Consider the following 19,755-nt stretch of genomic DNA (forward strand, 5'->3'; position numbering starts at 1 on the left):
ATATCCCCAAGTTTAAATGTAATTGGGTAACATTTCCCTATGACCAGAGTCCCTAATGAAAAATGTTCCCCCTTGGATGACTTCATAAGGTGGATATAGGCTCCATAGAACGTTTAACACAGACATAGACAAGAAAATATTAATGCAAAAGCAAGATTCATGAGTTGAGGTCCAGATTTTAGAGATTCACACTTTGAGAGAGTATATTCTGTAACTGGATTCTAGTACGTTATACTAAGAAACAGTAAATCCATGTCAATTTGTATCTTCAGTCATGGCACCAGGAAAAAAAAAAAAGCTGATTATAATGGAACAAATGAACTACAGGTTAAAAGAGAAGAAAAATACTATTTATGTATTTGGATATTTCCATTTTCTTTAATCAGAGTTCTTTCTGGAATAAATCTCTTACGAATAGCAGTCTCTTTGGTTCATAGTTACACTGACAAAACTCTAGGGTATACCATGCCACTACATAGTGTTAATTTTGAAATTTTTTTTCCTTATCCACCGACTTTTTAAAATAAAATTCTATAAATATATTTTTTTAAATCCTTTACACCCATACTGTACTCATTTGAAGGCAGGATAATATTTTCTCAGTACCTTATTCATTCCTCACAAGACGTCAAACTTGCAGACATACTCAAAAAGTTTCTTATTTCAGAAATGTGTTATTGTACCTTTTCACACAAAATAGGTAACTCTGTCTTTATCAATACATTTTCCCAACAGAGGATTACCACCCTAACTGTCACGGTAACTCAGACTTGCATGGTTTTTGTGGTTTATGGCTGTCTATTGGTGTTCATGCATGCTGGTCATATGGTACTAATAAAGCAATTCCTTTTGTCTGCTACTTAATAGTACATTTCCTTATATTAATAACCTTGTATGACATTTGGCTCCAATTGAATTACCCTGTTTGCTTACTGCAAAAGTCAAGAAAACTAAGCTGTTGCTATTTTTCTTAAAAGTCTTCGGCCCTATCTTAATTATGTAGCTGTGTTCTTTAGTGCTTGGGAAATCAAGGCCTTTTTTCGGTAAGGGATGATGTGTATTATAACTGTGGGTAATCTTAGTAGGCTAATTCATCCCAAGAGGATGAATGTGAGACAGGGCTGCAATTTTACGTTGTCGTATAGAATCAGCCCAAATGCATCTTCCGTATTATTTTCACTTAAATATGTTGATACGTTATTAGCATATAAGTAGGTAGTTTTTATACTTGGGCAACCTGTGAGTTTTTTTCCCCATTGCAAATCAGTTTGGGGGATATTTGATTATGAGAGAAAGAAGAGAGATAAATGAAGCTTTTGTTATTTGAACGTGGATCCTAATACCTACACCTGCTACTTTAAAAACTCTGTGTCTTCTCTTGACTTAGGGCCCCCCGGGACCTCCTGGACCTCAAGGACTGCAGGGGCCAAAGGTTATTCTTTATGTCACTTGTTTCTATTGCGACAGACTCACGGTGCAGATGATTCTGTATTACGTATACGGGCCTTTGAAAATCAGCCTTACAAAACACTGGAGAACTCAGCAATATTGTTTAAGAGGCTTAAGAAAGGAAAGTCTTGGTTGAAGTAAGAGATATCAGAAGAAAAGAAAATTAGGAAAAGTGGGAGAGAAATATGATGGTATTTATCTTAGGGGGAGGACGCTGAAAAGAACAGAGAATATAAAATGAGAAAAATGAATTCTGCAGAAATTGAAATTCTAAAGAAGCACAATGTGCTGTACAAAAAAAAAAGGAAATATTTAAGTAGAGGAGGATTGAAGGGAATTTATTCTGACAGTAAGAAAGATTCTTCCCTCCAATCCTTTTGTAATAAAAAAACAAGGGACGTTTTAGCATGATAGATTCACAAAGGACCATTTTTTAGTTTTTTTTTTAAAAACACTTCTCTATATTATACATATTCGATCAGATATCCTAACCTTCACATCTTATCTAATGAGACATGCCAACTATAAACAGTAGAAACCTAAAATTACTTGATTATATCTAGAATTTGTTAGTAGTGTCAGCTTTATGGCTTCAAACTAATGCTTAGTTATTCAACAGTGTTTGATTAATTAACACAGGGTCGATTCAGAATAAGATTGTCTGAGCTACATGTGTTGAAATATGGCTTTCATCATTGTATTTTGCAGGGGATTAAAGTGGTTTTGAAATTCATCTTCTGTTTCTGCTTCTTCAGGCAGTTTATTTGCTAAGTCTGTTACAGACACACACACATTCATTGGCTTTTGCACTCATTTCTTTTTAGATACTTAAAAACAGAAATTTAGTGTATAACAAAAACATTTTTTCTTTTACATAGAATTATATTATTTTATTATGGATTGTATTACTTAGGTCCTTGCCTATGTCTGTATTATTTAGAACATAAATCCTAATTTCAAACAGATTTCATTTATAACATTAATGTAAGGTTTTGGATTTTTAACTTTCTATTCTTCCACCACATTCTGGCCCCTAAGAGATGTAACACAAAGAAAGTTCCAGTCATACAGACAAGCTTTATTCCTGGTGAGCAAGTCTTCCTGGATCCCTATTCTATAATATTTTGGTGAGCTGGACTAGACAACTTGGAGGAAAATCTGCAGGCTCTTCTTTCCTCTACAACCAAGGTCCAAGTCCTTTGCTTTGTCTCCCCTAGATCACCCAATCGACTAGGTTTCTGAAGCCAAAACTGTCCTCAAAGCCAAATACATACCTCATTCCCTGCAAATCACAGAAGCTTCTAGGACATTGTACCCTTCCTTCAGCCTAAAGGCCTACAGAAGCCAAAAAGGTGCCCCTCCCTTGACCTTAAAAGACAAAAAGGCCCAGATAACCAAAAAGCTGTATCACTAAAACCTACCTCCCCTTTCTTTTATAATCCAATAGCTATTCATTTTCAATTATTCTGTAATTTCTGAGCCAACACTTTGATAGAGAGTGTGGTGTATGGTTTCAACAAGGAGCTTACTGCCCAGAGAGAGAGGAGGCAAGTGGAGGCACAATTATTAATAAATAGAATAAGTGCTTTAAATAAGAGCACATGCTATGGACAGGCAGGGGAGGGCCCCTCTCAGTCTTAGGAGTTAAGGAAGCCTATGAGCCAAAACTGAAAGGGAGAACTTCACCACTGTAGGTCCAAACAAGTGGTGTGGGGCAGGAGTGTGTGTGTGGGGGGGAGGTCAAAGCCCTAAGAAAAAGTCTTATTCCATATCCACTTAAACTTTACCATTTTACACTTTCACTATTGTTTAGCTGATTTGGTCCTTTATGCTTCTGATGATCTCTCCTTGAGAAAGTTGGGATAATTGGGGAAGGATGTGGCTCAGCCAGGAGTCTGGAAAGCGCCTGGTTCACAGTCTTAGACAGAAGAGGCACCAAGTCAGTTAGCATTTCTCCTCCTTCAGTGAAACAAATATTGTTTGATTCCTTAGACATCAAATAAATGTTTACAAAGAACATTTGAGCAGTGAAAGATAAACAGTAACAACCCATGAGTTAGGTTTCTCCTTAAACACACTGGTGAGCTACATTGTAAAGGCAAAGCCTAGCAAAGCAGTCATTGTTGCACCCAGAATGCTGACAAGTTTGCAGATGCTAATGGAAGGAGGGCTTAGCCAGGTGCATCCAACCTCAGCATACTTGTTTGTGGTAAAATAAACTTTGCTGCTACCACAAAAAGAAGGAAATCTGAAATCAGGAAAGGCATCTTTAAATTTCATTTGTTTGGAACCACAATTCATGCCTTCCTTAAATATTGGAAAGCTCAAATTTCATGCTGTGGCTCATAGCTCTTAAAGTTTTTACCAGGGCAAAAACTCTGGCCATTTCAATATTGTGGTTTATAACATCACCAAACAAGGCTTTCTAGAAAATACAGCTTCAAATCAGCTCCATTGGAATTGTGTCTGAGAAGCAGGCCACTTAGACCTCAGAAGGCTGTTTTCACAAAGTTTCCATGGTGTAGGAATCAGAGATGTTTGTAATGAGATCTGCATAAATGCCACATTGATTTAAAATAATACCTAGCCTTTCAAGGAATTTGTTCAGTATCTCTCAAACTGAAAGGTGACTAGACATTTGTTGTTTGAATAAATCTCTAGCACATTATTTTTAATGGAATATCTTCGGTTTCTTTAAAAAAAAGACAGCATAAATCTATTATTTTTAGTTTGTTAAGGGTTCTACTAAATCATAATATGATATTAAATTTTATTTCATTCTTAGCGTGATATAGGAAATTGAATTGATCCAAATGTAATTTTATGTGAATTAAGATATCTGTTTATTACACTCATCAGTGAAGCTTTTCTTAAAAGTAACATATTTACAATGATTATGAATTTGTATCTAGTGTTCAAACCGTATCAGTTAAAATATTGTAAATATATGAGACAGCATTTTATTATTTCTTTAGTTAACTCATATTTCGCTTTTTTTCCAAATTCGAAAATAAGATAAATCAGACAGATTTTTTTAAGGAAAAGAAAAATAACCAACTAGGGCCAAAAAGCTGTTGCCATAGTGGTCTGCCATCAAATGGTTTGTTAGTTGACTTTCACCATTGTTTTTCTTTAGCCTGCATCTCCCATGGGAAAAAAAGTTAAAACACTGGATTAGTTACATATAAGTAGTAGTATACATGATCTTCAAGAAAAATTTACTTCATTTGGTTTAGATATGAACTATGATATAATGAATATTCTTAGATTGACAATGGATTTGTTAAATTGTACGCTTAACAACCAGTATCATTTTTCATTTAGTATAACATGTCACCAATGATAAATAGACACACAGCATGACATTTTTATCTTAACAGGGAGAACCAGGTTCCCCAGGAATCCCAGGAATTGATGGAGAACAGGTAATTTCCAAAGATATATACTGTCATTTAATGCAGCATTATTGATCACTGCTTTCATTATAGTTTAGAGCCAAAAAAAAGTAGGAGTGTTGATTTATGATAACCTTTTTTTTTCACCATCTATTCGAAAAACTACTTTTTTTGTTTTTTTGGCATGGGTACTCTGGGAATCGAACCTGGATCTCTGGCATGGCAGGTGAGAATTCTGCCACTGCGCCACCATAGCACCCCATTATGTTAACTTTTTTTTTTTTGGCGTGGGCAGACATCAGGAATCGAACCCAGGTCTCCAGCCTTGCAGGCGAGAACTCTGCCTGCTGAGCCACCATGGCCCGCCCCTACATTAACTTTTAAAAGCAATTAGTTTTGAAGTAAAATTAGAGTGTTTTTTTTTCCAGAAAGATACAATGTGATATTTTAGTTTTGTCCTTAATACTCCTTATCAATCTACCAGTGACTCCTCTGTGAATTTTTAACAGCCTTGCAAGGTCATTATCAATTTCATAAGACTAGCTTAATTTTTTGTCAGTGAATAAAAATAATTCAGGATTAGAATTAGTGACTGTAGTTTCCACAAAATTTCTATATGTTGTTATTTTGACAATGCTTTTTCTCCACAATTAAAAATTATACCTAATATTCTGGTGCCTTAGAAAAGACAGGAACAAGCAGGGTACTTGCAGCTTTGCAGATGCGGCAGTATTTCAGAAGGTTTCCCCTAAAACATTATGAAAACGGGTCAACTAGTAAATGTCTTAGGCTTTGCAGGCCACTTAAGCTCTCCATCCTGTTTTTTGTTTTTTTTTTTAACACCCTTTAAAAATGAAAAAAATATATTGAAAAATAAATTTTAAAAATCATTCAGGCCATACAGAAACAATTCCAGGGCTGGAGGGCCCTAGTTCGCCAACTCCAGCTCTGAAAGTATCTGATCAGCAGAATGTGGACAATACTCAAAATTCAGAATCAAATCTCAGGGCTTATTTCAAGATCTTTGATGTTTTCTGGGCTGTCTTTATTTCCCAAGAGATGGTTAAAGTCAAGACCATAAGAAATCAATAGGATTCTTGATACAGGTGGTGAATAATTTACTCCTCAGGACAAAATACTATGTAAGAAAATTCAGTTTAGGAGAAGAATTGTTTTTAATAGTAGATTTGTATGTTGAAATCATGTAATGTCACTCTAAGTAAATATGTGATAGTTTAAAAATAATTTTTTAATGGCTTTGATGGCTTGCTATATCAATCAGAGATCACATTAGAAATTTCAAATTTGGTTTTATTACCTCTCCCATTGTCGGTTATTATAAATTATCAATTTGACGTCTGTAGTGACCTTGACATTCGTAGTGACATACTCCCTGGCCCCTATCTATGCAATAGCTGGGGTTTTTTTCTAGAGGCTTTACAGGGTCTTATTCTGCTAAGTACAGTGGTTAGTTGTCCTGCTGATCTCCAACATCGAATTCCTAACACAACCATGGTCTGATTGACCAGTAAGATCCATCTAGCCATTCAGGCACACTTACCACCCACCCAGTGGGAGATTTTGAGCAAGGTTTTATGAAACAGATGTAGTTTACAAGAAAAGACACTTTCCTGTTCTTAATGTAGAAAAGGTAAACAAGTTTGTGCATCCTGCAGGCACGTACAATAATAACTGTGATCATCTCTGCTGAAAAATGGACCATCTGTTCATATTGTAGTGGATGAAAATGCTTAACAATGGAAATTAATTTCAGTATTAGTATCACAAATTTAAAATTTACCAAGATTCAGAATACACTTTAAAGTGAGAATAAAAATAACATCCTGGCTTACCTCAAAGAGATGTCATGAGAACAAAATAAAAACATTGTAAAAAAGTTGAAGTTTCTAAAGGATTAACTGAGCATTAGTTTGCAGTAAATTATTTACCTATCTGTAGATTGGACCAATGAAAATTGATGGTGATTGAAACTTCTTCCTGAATTTAACAGGGTATAGTGGGTGGAGGTGGGAGAAATGTATTGGTATTTTTGTTATAATATTCAAAATTATATTATATTGTTGACAATTAAATCCATTAAATTGTTTTCAGGCTGATGAGATCCCGTATTTTAGCTATGAGTTAAAATTATGGAATCAGGAGAAATGTTGCTGTTCTAGTTTGCAGGCTACCGGAATGCAATGTACCAGAAACTGAACTGTTTTTAAAAGGGGGCATTTATTAAGTTGTAAGTTTATAGTTCTAAGTACATAAAAATGTCCCAATTAAAGCAAGAATATAGAAATGTCCAATCTAAGACTCTAAGGCATCTCGAGGATACCTTGGTTCAAGAAGGCCGATGACATTCAGCGTTTCTCTCTCAACTGGAAGGGCACATGGCGAACACGGCATCATCTGCTAGCTTTCTCTGCAGGATTCCTGTTTCATAAAGCTCCCCCAGGGGTGTTTTCCTTCTTCATCTCCAAAGGTCTCTGGCTGGGTGGTGTCTCATGGTTTTCATGGCTCTCTGCAAAATGTTTCCTCTTTTAAAGGATTCCAGTAAACTAATCAAGACCACCCTGGAATGGGTAGAGTCATGTCTCCCTCTAATCAAAGGTTAATACCCACAATTGGGTATCACATTTCCATAGAGATAATCCAGTCAAGCCTCTAACCTATAGTGATGAACAGGGATTAAAGGAACAGCTGCCTCCACAAGAAGGATCAGAATTAAAATATGGCTTTTCTAGAGTACGTAATCGTTTAAAACCAGCACAGATGCCAAACCTAAGTTCATGTTATTCATATTTAATTGGCACAAGTAATAGAATTTAATCCTTTCTATTGCATGGGAAAGGAGTATTGATTCAATGTAGAGGGTTGCTATGAGATATAACCGTACCTAAAAATGAAAACTAGAACGATCCCAGCAAAATTGAACTGGAATGCCATTTTCCCTAGAATATAATTATCAGGAGTCAGTATGATTCTTACGAGCAAACCATATCATTTGTAGGGACTCACAGGCTCGAAGGGAGAAACGGGGGACCCAGGTATGCCAGGTGAAAAAGGAGGAATTGGACTTCCTGGATTACCGGTATGTTTATACTTTTTATGATATATTCTTATTAAGACAAATTTTTAAATCACAGAATCACATATTACTAGCTGTAGTCTCATATAGTGGGTATATATAATATTTTTATTTTGAAATATTTGAGGCATTATAGTGCTCCAGCTGGGACACTAAAATGAATTTTAAAGCATCTAGCCAAATAAATTATAAAATAGACATAAATCATTTTTATTAGATGATAGTAAAATAAATATATGTGGCCACTTTAATTTGGCATGGATAAGATGACAGTAAGTGATCAATCTAAAATAAGCTGTAATTGAGAAATCACATACCATGTAAAATAAGCTGTAATTGAAAAAAATAAACAAAACAAAAACTACACAACAATTTAAAAATAAGCCACTCTGGAAAGTGTTCTTTGTGAGTGGGACACTGTAGGATGGTGTTTTATGAGGGTTTTCCCCCTAATTTTAAGTGAAAATTTACAGGGAAATTGCAGGAAAAAAAAAGTAGAAAACCTCACTGCCCCAGATTTTTTTTAAAGAAGGATGTGTATAAGTAATGCCAAATAAAAGCTATAAAAGACTTATCTTATTGATTGTACACTTTAGATGGATTGTATGGTATGTGAATTTATGTCAATAAAATTGCTTTAAAAAAAAAGACATCTTTGCTATTTAAAATGGGTATGGCCATAAGAAATACAACATTTATAACCTGATATATTTGACACTGCATATGTTTAACCAATTAGGCCTAACCTACTTTTTATTTACTTAATATTTTCTTTCGCAATCCTAGGGATTTTAAGTAAACTTGCTGTTTTAGGCTAAACTGCAAGGAAATAAAGTCTTCTTTTATATTTACAGTATATTTATATTTATGTATAACAATCTCAAGAGATGATGGGTTTGGGGGAAATTGTCAGGTTTTTTGCACTTTGGAAATAATGTTCACCAGTTACACTCTGCTTATTGGTTATTTGTAGGGGGCCAACGGAATGAAAGGAGAAAAAGGAGACTCCGGATTGCCAGGTCCTCAGGGTCCTTCTGTAAGTCGCTGGGGGTGAACTTTGGTTCCTGAACAACTCTGACACGAGCTGTCGTTTCCCTAGCGCCAGGTGCTTTAGCAACAGTAGAATGACCGCGAACCTCTCATTTGTCAAACTGTCGGCCTTGTTCAAAAAGCAAGTGTCTCAGAGACCTGAGTTAGAAGCAGTTTTTCAGAGAACTGTCTGATCCTGGGGAGAAAATCAGTGGTTTTTCCGCAACGCTTGTGGGTAGAGCTCTGTGAATACAGAACATACGCTCTTTTTTTTCCCCTTCACAGCCCTGTTTTTGCTTAGTGAAGTGTTTAGAGTTTAACAGTGGTTGTGGCGTTATAGCAGTTGCTCGGTAATCAGTTGCTTCCTTTTCTTTTAATGTACTTTGGATTTATTCTGGCTTTGGTAGACTGTTTTCTTTTTTTAAGATTTTGTTGTTGTTGCTGTTTTTTTTTTTTTTTTTATTTTAAACATGGGCAGGCACCGGGAAACGAACCCGGATCCTCTGGCATCGCAGGCAAGCATTCCTGCCTGCTGAGCCACCGTGGCCTGCCCTGTTGCTGTTTTTATAAAGGGATTTCTCGACCTAGAGAATCACATGCCTCACTTCTTCCACTGTCCTTCTTCCTCTGAAACTATTGATAAACTATTAGCAGAACCCCAGTGCCGGATTCCGGCTGAACTGCCTTATCTCAATGAAGTAACCAAACCCATGTCTGTTTTCTGGACATACAGATCATAGGCCCACCAGGCCCGCCGGGTCCCCATGGCCCACCAGGCCCCATGGTAAGTCTCTCTTCTCTCCAGAATGTAACTGTCTATTTATGAGCCTGCTATAGAGACACGAACATGTCCCTCCAACAGCCAGCCTGTAGGTTGTACTATTCTCCATGGCATGTTCAGAAAATATGAGGTGCTTCGAGATATACGGACTTTACAATGTGTCCTTTGCTCCCTCAATCACACATGCCGGAAAGAGATGGAGTAGTTTCAGATAAGATTGTTGAGGAAAGACAGGTCAGGCCAGCTTTCCTCCTACCTTAGTGTGTGAATATTGGCAGGTCGTTTTGACCAATCACTCCTCTAGTTTATTAGTCGTCAGATAATATTAATGATCATTGCCATTAAGCAATATTTCTAATCTACTTTGAGGCTTGAGGTCCTTGAATGAAATGTTCAGTGAGAACATTTATAAAATAAGGTTATAAAAAGTGGAGCTTCCTTCCACAGGCATCATCTGTTGGCAGACCTTTTCCTTTTTGTTTATAGCGCTTTCATTGATTCAGCTTGCAGCCCCAGTATTTCCTGCAGGTGTCTCACAGTGCCCAGCACAGACAGGTGGCCCTACCCTCGTGGAACTTATATGCAGTGAGAAAGGCCCCCATTAAACAAGAGTAATTCCCCAAATGGTGAAGAAGTGATGGTTAAGACTAGAATGTAGAAGGCAGAGTGCCTCAAATGTTTATAACTGGCTGGGGCCAGAGTAAGTCAGGCAGATTAAATAAAGTCACATTAATCTCTAAGGTGGCTCCATGAATCAAATCTCTTCAGTCATACAAGTTAAATAAATTGTGGTCACTCTTTTCTCCTATTGTGCTCTAAGAAAGAATATCATTGGAATGATTTAAGCCATAGACTGTAGCTCCAAATCCAATCATCTACTTCTTACTAACTGTCGTTACTATTAGATAACATGAAACAATTATAATTGAACTCTTTTTCTTAAAATTAAACAGTTTGTTAAGAATTAAACAAATGACATACTTTTGCTTTTTTATACTCCCTCCATTTAAGTTAGAAGGTTAAGTTAGATAATACTACATCCTGCTTATATCATAAAATTAATTAAAGGAATTTTTAACCATTATTAAAATGAGATAAGAATTCTTAATAAAGTAGCTGCCATTTCCTGAAAATGTTTATCCACAACTTATCTAAAGGGAAACTAGTATTCTAGTGTAGACATTGTAACAAATATTTATGCATTGCTTGATAAAGTGCTTTTTCTCTGATGGATATTCAAATATTCCTTTCTTCAGACAGTTAATTAAAATCACTTGGGAACTTTTAAGTAATCCATAGTAGATTTCAATTAATTTAGCATGATTAATTAGTTTCTATATTTAGATTTTCCACAAAATATATTTTTGTTCTATTTTTATGCTGGACTCACACATACATTATGACTCTTACATTGGTAAACAATTGCTACAAAAGCCTTGAATAATTCATCTTTTATGCATTCTGAATAATAACACTTAGACCTGTTATATTAGGATCATTTCCTTAATCGTAAGTAAGTGATGCAAGGAGGCTCCAAACTCAACTGTCATCTTCCATTTCCTTCCTCCTTTAGATTCCCCAACACTTTGGGTCTGAAGGCACTAATAAAGGAAGTCTCCTCTTCCCTGGTACTTAAACTGTGGGACGTCTCTTTGGCAAATTACCATCTTTTAAGTCCTACCTTTAGTGAATTTAAACACGCTAAGCATCTAAATATATTCCACTCAAATTTTTATAAAAAATGAGGATTTGAGAAATAGGAATAATATGGGTTCCACATACTTTTTATTTCTTCCATATAACTCCTACAAGACTCTCTGTCCCTCCCACAGGTCATTTATCTCATAGTGTTGTTATGATGATTTAATGAGGTCTGACTAGCAGACAGAATTGCTATGAATGAATTTCCTATTACAGAGGAATCTGAGCACTGGAAGAAATTTTCCAGTGGGTCATGAAGTCCATTCTCCTGCCTTTAGCTATAGCTCAGACAAGAAGACTCTAGTTTTGCCTCCCTACCTTTTTTACTTTGCAATAATATTCACTCTTGGAAAAACAGTGAATCAATTCTTAATTAAAAGCTATGTTTTCCACTTTCAGGGACCACATGGACTTCCTGGACCAAAGGTAATCCAACAAATCCCTTGATGATTTGATTTCCGTTTCCTTGTGAATCATGGAGGAGCATGATGGAGCATGTCTGTCCTGTCTTATTTATTTGTCAAGTAATGTTGATACTCTTTAAGCCTTTAAGCATCCGGATGTTTAAATCTCACAACATTTAATGGCTCACACCAAATTAAAGCTTTTTCCTCGGCATTATGTAAGTTTCTTAAACTAATATACTCAAATCAGCCAGCTAGAAATGAACCTGATGAGATTATTAGACGAGTCCAAAAGATCTTTTTTATTATGGTATCTTTATGTTATATTTGGATGTTATTAATTGGTGCTACTTATTTGCCATATAGTGGTACTATATTTGAAGATTTTAACTATCTGTTATTTTAATTTTCTATTGCACAAGAGGTCGCTGATCTAGAATCGGGGAGGGTTTGCTGTGGTGGGGGAAGGTCACATCACAGGCATGTGTTGAAGTCTGTACTCTTTGGGTTAGCAAGAGGACAATGGAGAATAGTCTGTTCTTGCCAGAACTAGTGCAACTTGCATGGAGATATTCTCAAACTGATATTTACAGTTGTGTAGACCAGGAGGACACCCGGGAGGATTGAAAGGATCCCTGAAAGACAGGCTCCTTCTTCTAGGGACAGTACGTGGTGAGGCTTTAGTCTCCACTTTGCCACTGACAGACTGTGTCATCTTGGGTCGATTAATGACTCTCTCTGATCCTCAACTTGCACAATTACTTAATTATTGGGTAATTTACCTCATAGTACTGTTGCGGCAATTTAATGAGATATGATTTTAAAACACTTGGGAAAGTATCTGGTACCGTTGTTGCTAAACACCCGATAAAAGGCAGTTGTTGTTACTGTCTTATACTTCGATGCTTTGTTCTGAGCAAAAGAAATTCCACAGCTAGTTCTCAGGGCTGATGAAGAGTAGGTTCAAGGACCCCTGAAAGTTCTCCTGAGTTGGGGCATTTAAAAGGAGGGAGGGGCACGTAAATACAACATTAGCACTAGGCATCAGAGAACAAGAGGCAGCCCGTCCTTTCCTGTGGCACCTTCTGGCCCACCTTGCTTTAGGGTTGGCAGCAGGAATTGGTCTGATTCAGGAAATCTGAGTTTCCTTCTCTGGGTCAAGCATTAATCATAATGACTAAGACTAAAGACACCAAGGCTGCAGTTTTAAATTCCACAAATGGTTCTGATACCCTATCACCATTGGTTTAGGAGATGGTCCAAGGGCTTTTATATATCTAGGATACTTTGATTCCTATGTTACTGAAATCATAGATTTCAATAAAGTTATAAGGTTGCAAAGACATCACAGATTCTCTGTTGTAGTCCTTTGCTTTTGCAGATGGTAAGCTGTAGGCCAAGAAGGCTTGGTTTTTCACCCTAAATTACATTGCTAGTTAATAACAGAGCTGGGACTAGAATGTAAGTCCAGAGGAAGTTTTACCTTTTTGCCACTGGTTTTGATCACTTATAAACTCAATCAATTATTGCCTACTCCTATCAATACATGATTTCTCACCAAAGAATTTTATAGCCTACCATCTGCCTTGGACATCGTCATCTCAAGACCACTTGCCATGTCCACACACATGCAGAGCCATGAATCTCAAGTCTGAAGTTGGCCATTGAGCCTTGGCCTTAGTCTAGCACTCACTCTGACTCTGGCAGTTCCTGGTATCATGCACCATACTTTACCCTACCATAACATATTTGCATTTCCTAAATTGGCAGCACTGAAAGCAATATATTTTCAAAATCCAGAATATTCATTGTCATGCCAATATGTTCATTATTTTGCGACCCCTTTGAAAGCTCAAATATATAACAGTGTTCCAAGGATGAACCTAGTCTATGTTTTCCAGAATTTCCTGATGAAAAGATTTGCCTGGGAGGCTTATTAAAAATATCCATCCCTGTGGGGTGGCGTAATGGTGGCTCAGTGGCAGAATACTCGCCTGATATGCAGGAGACCCAAATTAGGTTTCCAGAGCTTGCCCATGCCAAAAAATAAAAAATAAAAATAAATAAAAATATCCATTCCTGTGCTACTATAGTTGGGTGGGGCCCAGGAGTCTATATTTTCATCATTAGGCAAGTTGGGGAAATATTAGCCAGGTTAATCCCTTCCCCTTTGTGAGCATAAGTCCCCCGTTCTGCCCTCCAGCAACACTCTATAAGGCATTTGAGTCTGCAATCATCATCCTTTCATAAGTCCTTCAAGATTTTCTAGATGAAATTAGTATCTATACTTAAAAGATGAAAAGTGTACCAGTCAGAACTTTTACTAGCTATAACAAACTCCTATACATAGAAAATAGGTATATTATTCATTAAAAAAATAGGTATCCTAGATTCATAAAAAGAAGCCAAGAGAATTTATTACTGATCTTGGCTTTTGTAATGTCACCTTGAGTTAAATTTGTACCTCTTTTATTCTAACATTGGTTGAAGCAGACAGTAAAACTGCATTTAAATTCTTTTATCTTCAGACTCTCTTCTGGGATTGGTGATTTGTTGTCTACTCTATTGATTAATCCATGTAGGGTCCTGACTTGGCAATATCAGTGAATGAGGACTTACTAGATGGCATTACTTCAAACATCAGCTGCTACAGTTTTAGCTTATTCCCCTGAGCAAAATGCTTAAAGGCTTAAAATATCTGTATATAACACTGTCCTGCAGATTCCAGTTTTCCATTCCAGCAGAGTGGGTTTTACCTACTGAACCTCCCTTAGCATACTGCACTTTGATGGGCTTGGTTTGCTTGGTCAGAACAACACAGAATAACACTAATTTCTTGGAATATAACTCAATAATTCAGGAGTTCAACCATATATATCTTGATTGTAATGAACACATTTTCTCAGAAGTTTTATTTCCCAGAATATTATTTCACTAGCAATTTCAGTTTATTAATTTTTTAAAAATTTTTTGCTTAAATTTTTGAACTGATGGAAGAACAAATCCTGGCCTTACTCTGCTGTTGCCTAAAACTGGAATCTGCAGTCATTTTAGAGACTGGCTCTCTTCTCTCCCAATTTAAACACCCATAATAGCAACCAAAATTGGCATTTGCTTTTGCATTTAGGGTGAACCAGGGTTAAATGGTGTTAAAGGATTGAAGGGTGAAGCAGGTCAAAAGGGTGACAGAGGACCCCTTGGCCTTCCAGTAAGTAAAGAAAATTTTCCATTTCAGTGCAAATCTCAGACTTTTCTTTCTACCCTAAGTAACAACTCTGGTTTACTCAGTAACTGTTTTGTTGAGATTTCTGCAGTTAAAAAACATACTCTATTAGAGCAAAGCTGGTCTAGTTGTGTTTATTCTGATGCCTGTTCTTATGTCAGAAGGAAGATCCCATATTAAACAGTGCTATAAATGTTTTGTCATTCTTCAATTACGCACATGCTAGCCCTCTGCTTTCAGGGCTGATTGTTTTCCTCATATCCCCATCTCTCCTTTAAAAAGTGTTGTGCTTATTTTTTTCAGAATTTCTCCCAAACACTTGTATAGTTAATGCACCTTAAATTCCTCCCTTAGTTATTTTTTCTTCTTCAGTAAAAAAAAAAAAAAAAAAAAAAAAAACTGTGGTCCTCTCTTGGTGGCAGGTATGTGATTGGCCATTGTTAATGGCGTGAGGTCAAAGCTGTAGTCCCTTCCTTACATTAATCAATCATATTGTGCTCTCAATGTTTTATGTTGTATGTTTTGGAAATAACCTGTTATGAGGTTCTTGTGGCAATATTGGCTAGTATGGAAGGCGTGTTTTGCAGTTGTTTAGAGATTTTTTTATTTTTAATTAAAAAGGGATTTCCCCCTTTCTATTACAAATAAAAAGATGTTTTAAAATGACTATTGAATATAAGGTTCTAATTTCAAGCTTTTAATTTACTATCTATTCAATGAATATAGATAAAAGTCAATAAAGAACCTTATAGACAATATTATGAAGGTATGACATAAAATCAGTATAAACTCTGTTTTATACATATTTGAGGAAGGGGAGGGAAAAAAAAAGTCAGTGACCATTCATTCCGTTTGTCCCTATGAGTTCTGTACTTTAAGATGCAAAGGTTTTCTACTTGATATCCAGTGCTTTCCACAGACCAGGCACATAGGAGATGTTCAACATTTATGCATTTACTGAATGAATAAGAAATTAGTGAATTATATAAGCCTCATATTAGAGTATAGGTTAAATCATACCAATTACATTAACAGACCACAAGCACAGAAATTTTGTAACAATAAGAGTCATTTATCAAACATTCCAGATAGATACAATATTATCACTGACTGTAAAATTTTACTATTCACCCATTTTTTTTCCAGTGTTAAAATAATGGTGACTCTACAGAGAGTAAACAAAGGCTAAAGAAAGTTTTGATTTTCTACTTTATTTTAACCCTCAATCTGTCTTCTTTGAAGTTTTCAAATTTGGGGCTAGTGATAATTTTTATGCAACATTTAGCCAAATGCTCTACTCTGTGCTAGCATTAAACAAACACATGCATATTTTTAATTTAATCACTGCTAACTGAAGATGTTTTGCAGTTATAGTATGGATAATAATAGGATTGTACTGAAGGAATTTTAAGATTAAAAAGGCAAAAAAAGAAAATATTTATAGTGCAGCATCATTGGTAGAGTTTGCAGCTGGAATAGATTTTTCTTTCCATTTTGTATTATTAACTGTATTTGAAGCATAAAATGGAGAAATAGTTCTGCAACTTTGCCAAGAAAATTTATAGGGCCAGTGCTTCATCTTTCTTGAATACGCCTTGATCTAATCAATATTTAAAAAGGGCTGGAAATAAATATCTGGGCTCTGAGATTCAAAAGCTATATCAAAGAGGTAGTTGTGTTTGTTCTTGATATAAGCATTGGAAATGTCATTTTTTTTAATCCTACACTGTTGATGCATAGTCTAGAGCTCAAGATAAAGAAAAGCATACATTTCCTGAGAACAGAATCAGATTTTTTTTAAATTTTCCATTCAGGCTCTAATGCAAGGATTATTTGAAATGAATTGAGGAAAGATTTAGCTTGGGACAGTTTTATTTTTTGTTTTGCATCAGGACTTTTTTTTTTTTTTCCGGCTTTTTCCTGTTCCTAGAAGTCCCTCTAGTGGTGACTAGTGTAAACGATAAAAATAACCCAGAAAACAGCATGTATTCTTCATATAAAAATCCAAGAATCATCCTGGCATGTGAAAACTGCATTTGTTTTATTAAACACTATTTTAACAAGTGAAACTAGAGCCCTTTCCTTGTCCTCTAAAATGCTAAACTTGATTGATTATTATAGTGAGCTTTTTCTTAGGAGGTTGGTCATTAGTTTTTCTTCAGAACATAAAAAAATATATCATGACTAGTATAGTCTTTAACAGGTAAATTTCATATGGAAATGATATACCAGTCTATGGCTGTTATCGGCAATTACTTTGTAGCTCTCTTTATTTTTTATTTATTTTTTGTAACCCTCTTTATAAACCTCATCAAGTTGGTTTCTAAATAAGAATTTGTCTAAATAAAATGTCATTAAAATGCCATCATCTGTGGGGTGTTTACTGTCATGTGTTGTTTATTTTTCTACTAACAATTTGTAGCAATGTGATATTCACCCAGAGCCCTGTGACTGCATACTATGTTGTTTGAAGTGTTACATTTGTTCATTGGTACCTCATACTAATCTCTGTTCTTGTCATTTGTGTGACACCCACCAACCCTGCCACCAACCAAACACACAGGGAGCATCTGGCTTAGACGGAAAGCCAGGATCCCGGGTGAGTCAGTCCCTCCTCTTGCTCTGACAAGCTTTGCAGCTGTGAATTGTGTGCATTGGGACAGACCCCTTTGCCCAGTGTACTCCGTCCAGTGATGAGGGGTCCATAGGGCTGGAGTGAAAGGCGAAGGTGGACAAAACCGGACGAAAAAGGAAGATGGATAGAGATGAAGCTGCAACTGTTTGAAGCAGTATTGCCTGAACTGCCAGAATGCTTTTCTGAAGCCCAGGTTCAAATCTAGATAATTGGCTAGGAGGGGAGAACTGCCAGTCTAATTGGCTTCATTGTCTTTATATCCCAGACAATCTTTCCTTAACAGATAGACATTCCCTGAAATTCCATAAGAGATGCCCTCAGAAGGGATTAAAATATCAAATCTGGCCCTTTTTGTTTTCAATTTGTGTTTCCTTTTATGTCGATGTCCATCTTAGGAATGTAACTTCTTCCTTGAAACTAACTTTCAAATCTTCCTTCATAGAAATAAGACTTGTCTGTCCACTGTCATTTTGTCTCTTTTCTTTGGTTCTTAGCAGTTCCATCTCTTAAATTTCAGCCACAGATATGCAGTATTTAGAAGTTTTTTAAAAATGAGCTTTGAGTATAGGCATAAGAAAAAGTCAGCTAGGGTGATGAGAATTCATCTACATTAGAATGAATTTAAAACTCTGAATTATTTCATATCACAAGCTTCTAGCAGAATAAATCAGGATAGGAGAGCAGAAATAGGAATAAATACTATAAAAAGTTATGCTGGAATGGTTCCTGCATTTGAAAATGTTATAATAAATTCTTTGCAAATCTAAGCATACTCTTCCTGGAAATGAGCAAATATACTTTAAATCCTTGTTTCATTTTTAAGAATCTGAAAGAAACTCCCAAGCTCTTCAACCATAAAAGCCGGGTTCAGGTAGTCATTTTTAGTGGACCGCAGTGTTCCTATATTCATTCAAGTATTACCTCCTCCGCCACAGACAGCTTAATCCTGAAACAGGCCAGAAGGCAATTATGCCATTAAATCATCCTGGCTGCCTGGTTTCGGTGTTGTAAACCTAGTGACTTCACCAGAACCTTCAAGAAGAATTCCTTCCCTCTAAGCCCCTGCTGCCCCCAGCAGAGCCACAGAAAGTTTGGTTTGAACACTTAAACCTGGTTCTCATTCGTTTAATAATTTTTTCAACACATGGAACTGTTCCAGCCTCTTATAAACAACTAAGCACAAGGCTTCCCAGTATTTCTCACAAGATGTAGGGCATGGGGATGGCACCACGGGGCTGAGGAAGGGGCGATGGGAAGGAAGAATAAGTGCATTACTCTTCTTAGGTTCATGGGGGCAAAGTGACGAAGTTCCATTTAGTAAGGGAAGAAATATAAAACTGAATATGACCTATGGCTTTTTGTGTGTCCCTTCACTGAAATAGATGGTTATATAATTCATCCTTTTTGCATGAATTTCTTGAAATAAATGAAGTGCTTGAGAAGGACATGGGTTGTCTAACTAACATTCCAAGGTATCACTCACCCAGGAAAAATCCAGGATAAATTATAACTACTTTTCTTACAGCCCTTGTGATATCACATGTGATCTTATTTTTTTCTTTTTTTTAGGGTACAGATGGCCCTATGGGACCCCATGGCCCTGCAGGTCCCAAAGGAGAAAGAGTAAGTTGTTTCTGAAGTTATTAAGCTCTGTACTAAAATAGCTTCTCCATTTTAGTTGTGCTGAACTGTTCATTTTTCAGACAAAAAATTGGGAGCTATCTAATATTAAATGAAAATAGATACCATCTTGAGTTCCTTGAGAGTCCATACACTGAGAGATGAGAACCACAAAGTATAAAAGAGAATATGGGCGTCTTAATAAAAACAATGCATACATTTTCCTAGCTAAAATAAATGGCTCATATTATTTTTCCTTAAACCATAAGGATGACGTTTCATTTGGCCTTAATCCAGAAAGTGGAAGTCAATGGAGCTAAAATTTCCAGGACTAAATATTTTGGTTGATAAAGCTACTGTATTCTTTCAGTGTAAGTTATAACTTTTTTAAAAAGGAAATTACAAAACCTGAGTACATTTCTCC

The 19,755-nt window shown here is 36.2% G+C and overlaps 1 protein-coding gene across 1 annotated transcript in view; it reads left to right on the top strand.

Annotated features, from left to right (window-relative positions):
* The window catches only part of COL25A1 (collagen type XXV alpha 1 chain), a 486,980-nt gene that overhangs the window by 459,846 nt on the left and 7,379 nt on the right, over positions 1-19,755 (top strand). Inside the window, 9 exon segments of the mRNA XM_077143256.1 lie at positions 1,388-1,432; positions 4,830-4,874; positions 7,861-7,941; positions 8,912-8,974; positions 9,701-9,751; positions 11,849-11,875; positions 14,981-15,061; positions 17,640-17,675; positions 19,281-19,334. Coding sequence (XP_076999371.1) covers positions 1,388-1,432; positions 4,830-4,874; positions 7,861-7,941; positions 8,912-8,974; positions 9,701-9,751; positions 11,849-11,875; positions 14,981-15,061; positions 17,640-17,675; positions 19,281-19,334 — 483 coding nt within the window.

The sequence above is a fragment of the Tamandua tetradactyla genome, chromosome 24 (genome assembly GCF_023851605.1).
Source record: "Tamandua tetradactyla isolate mTamTet1 chromosome 24, mTamTet1.pri, whole genome shotgun sequence".
NCBI lineage: Eukaryota > Metazoa > Chordata > Mammalia > Pilosa > Myrmecophagidae > Tamandua > Tamandua tetradactyla.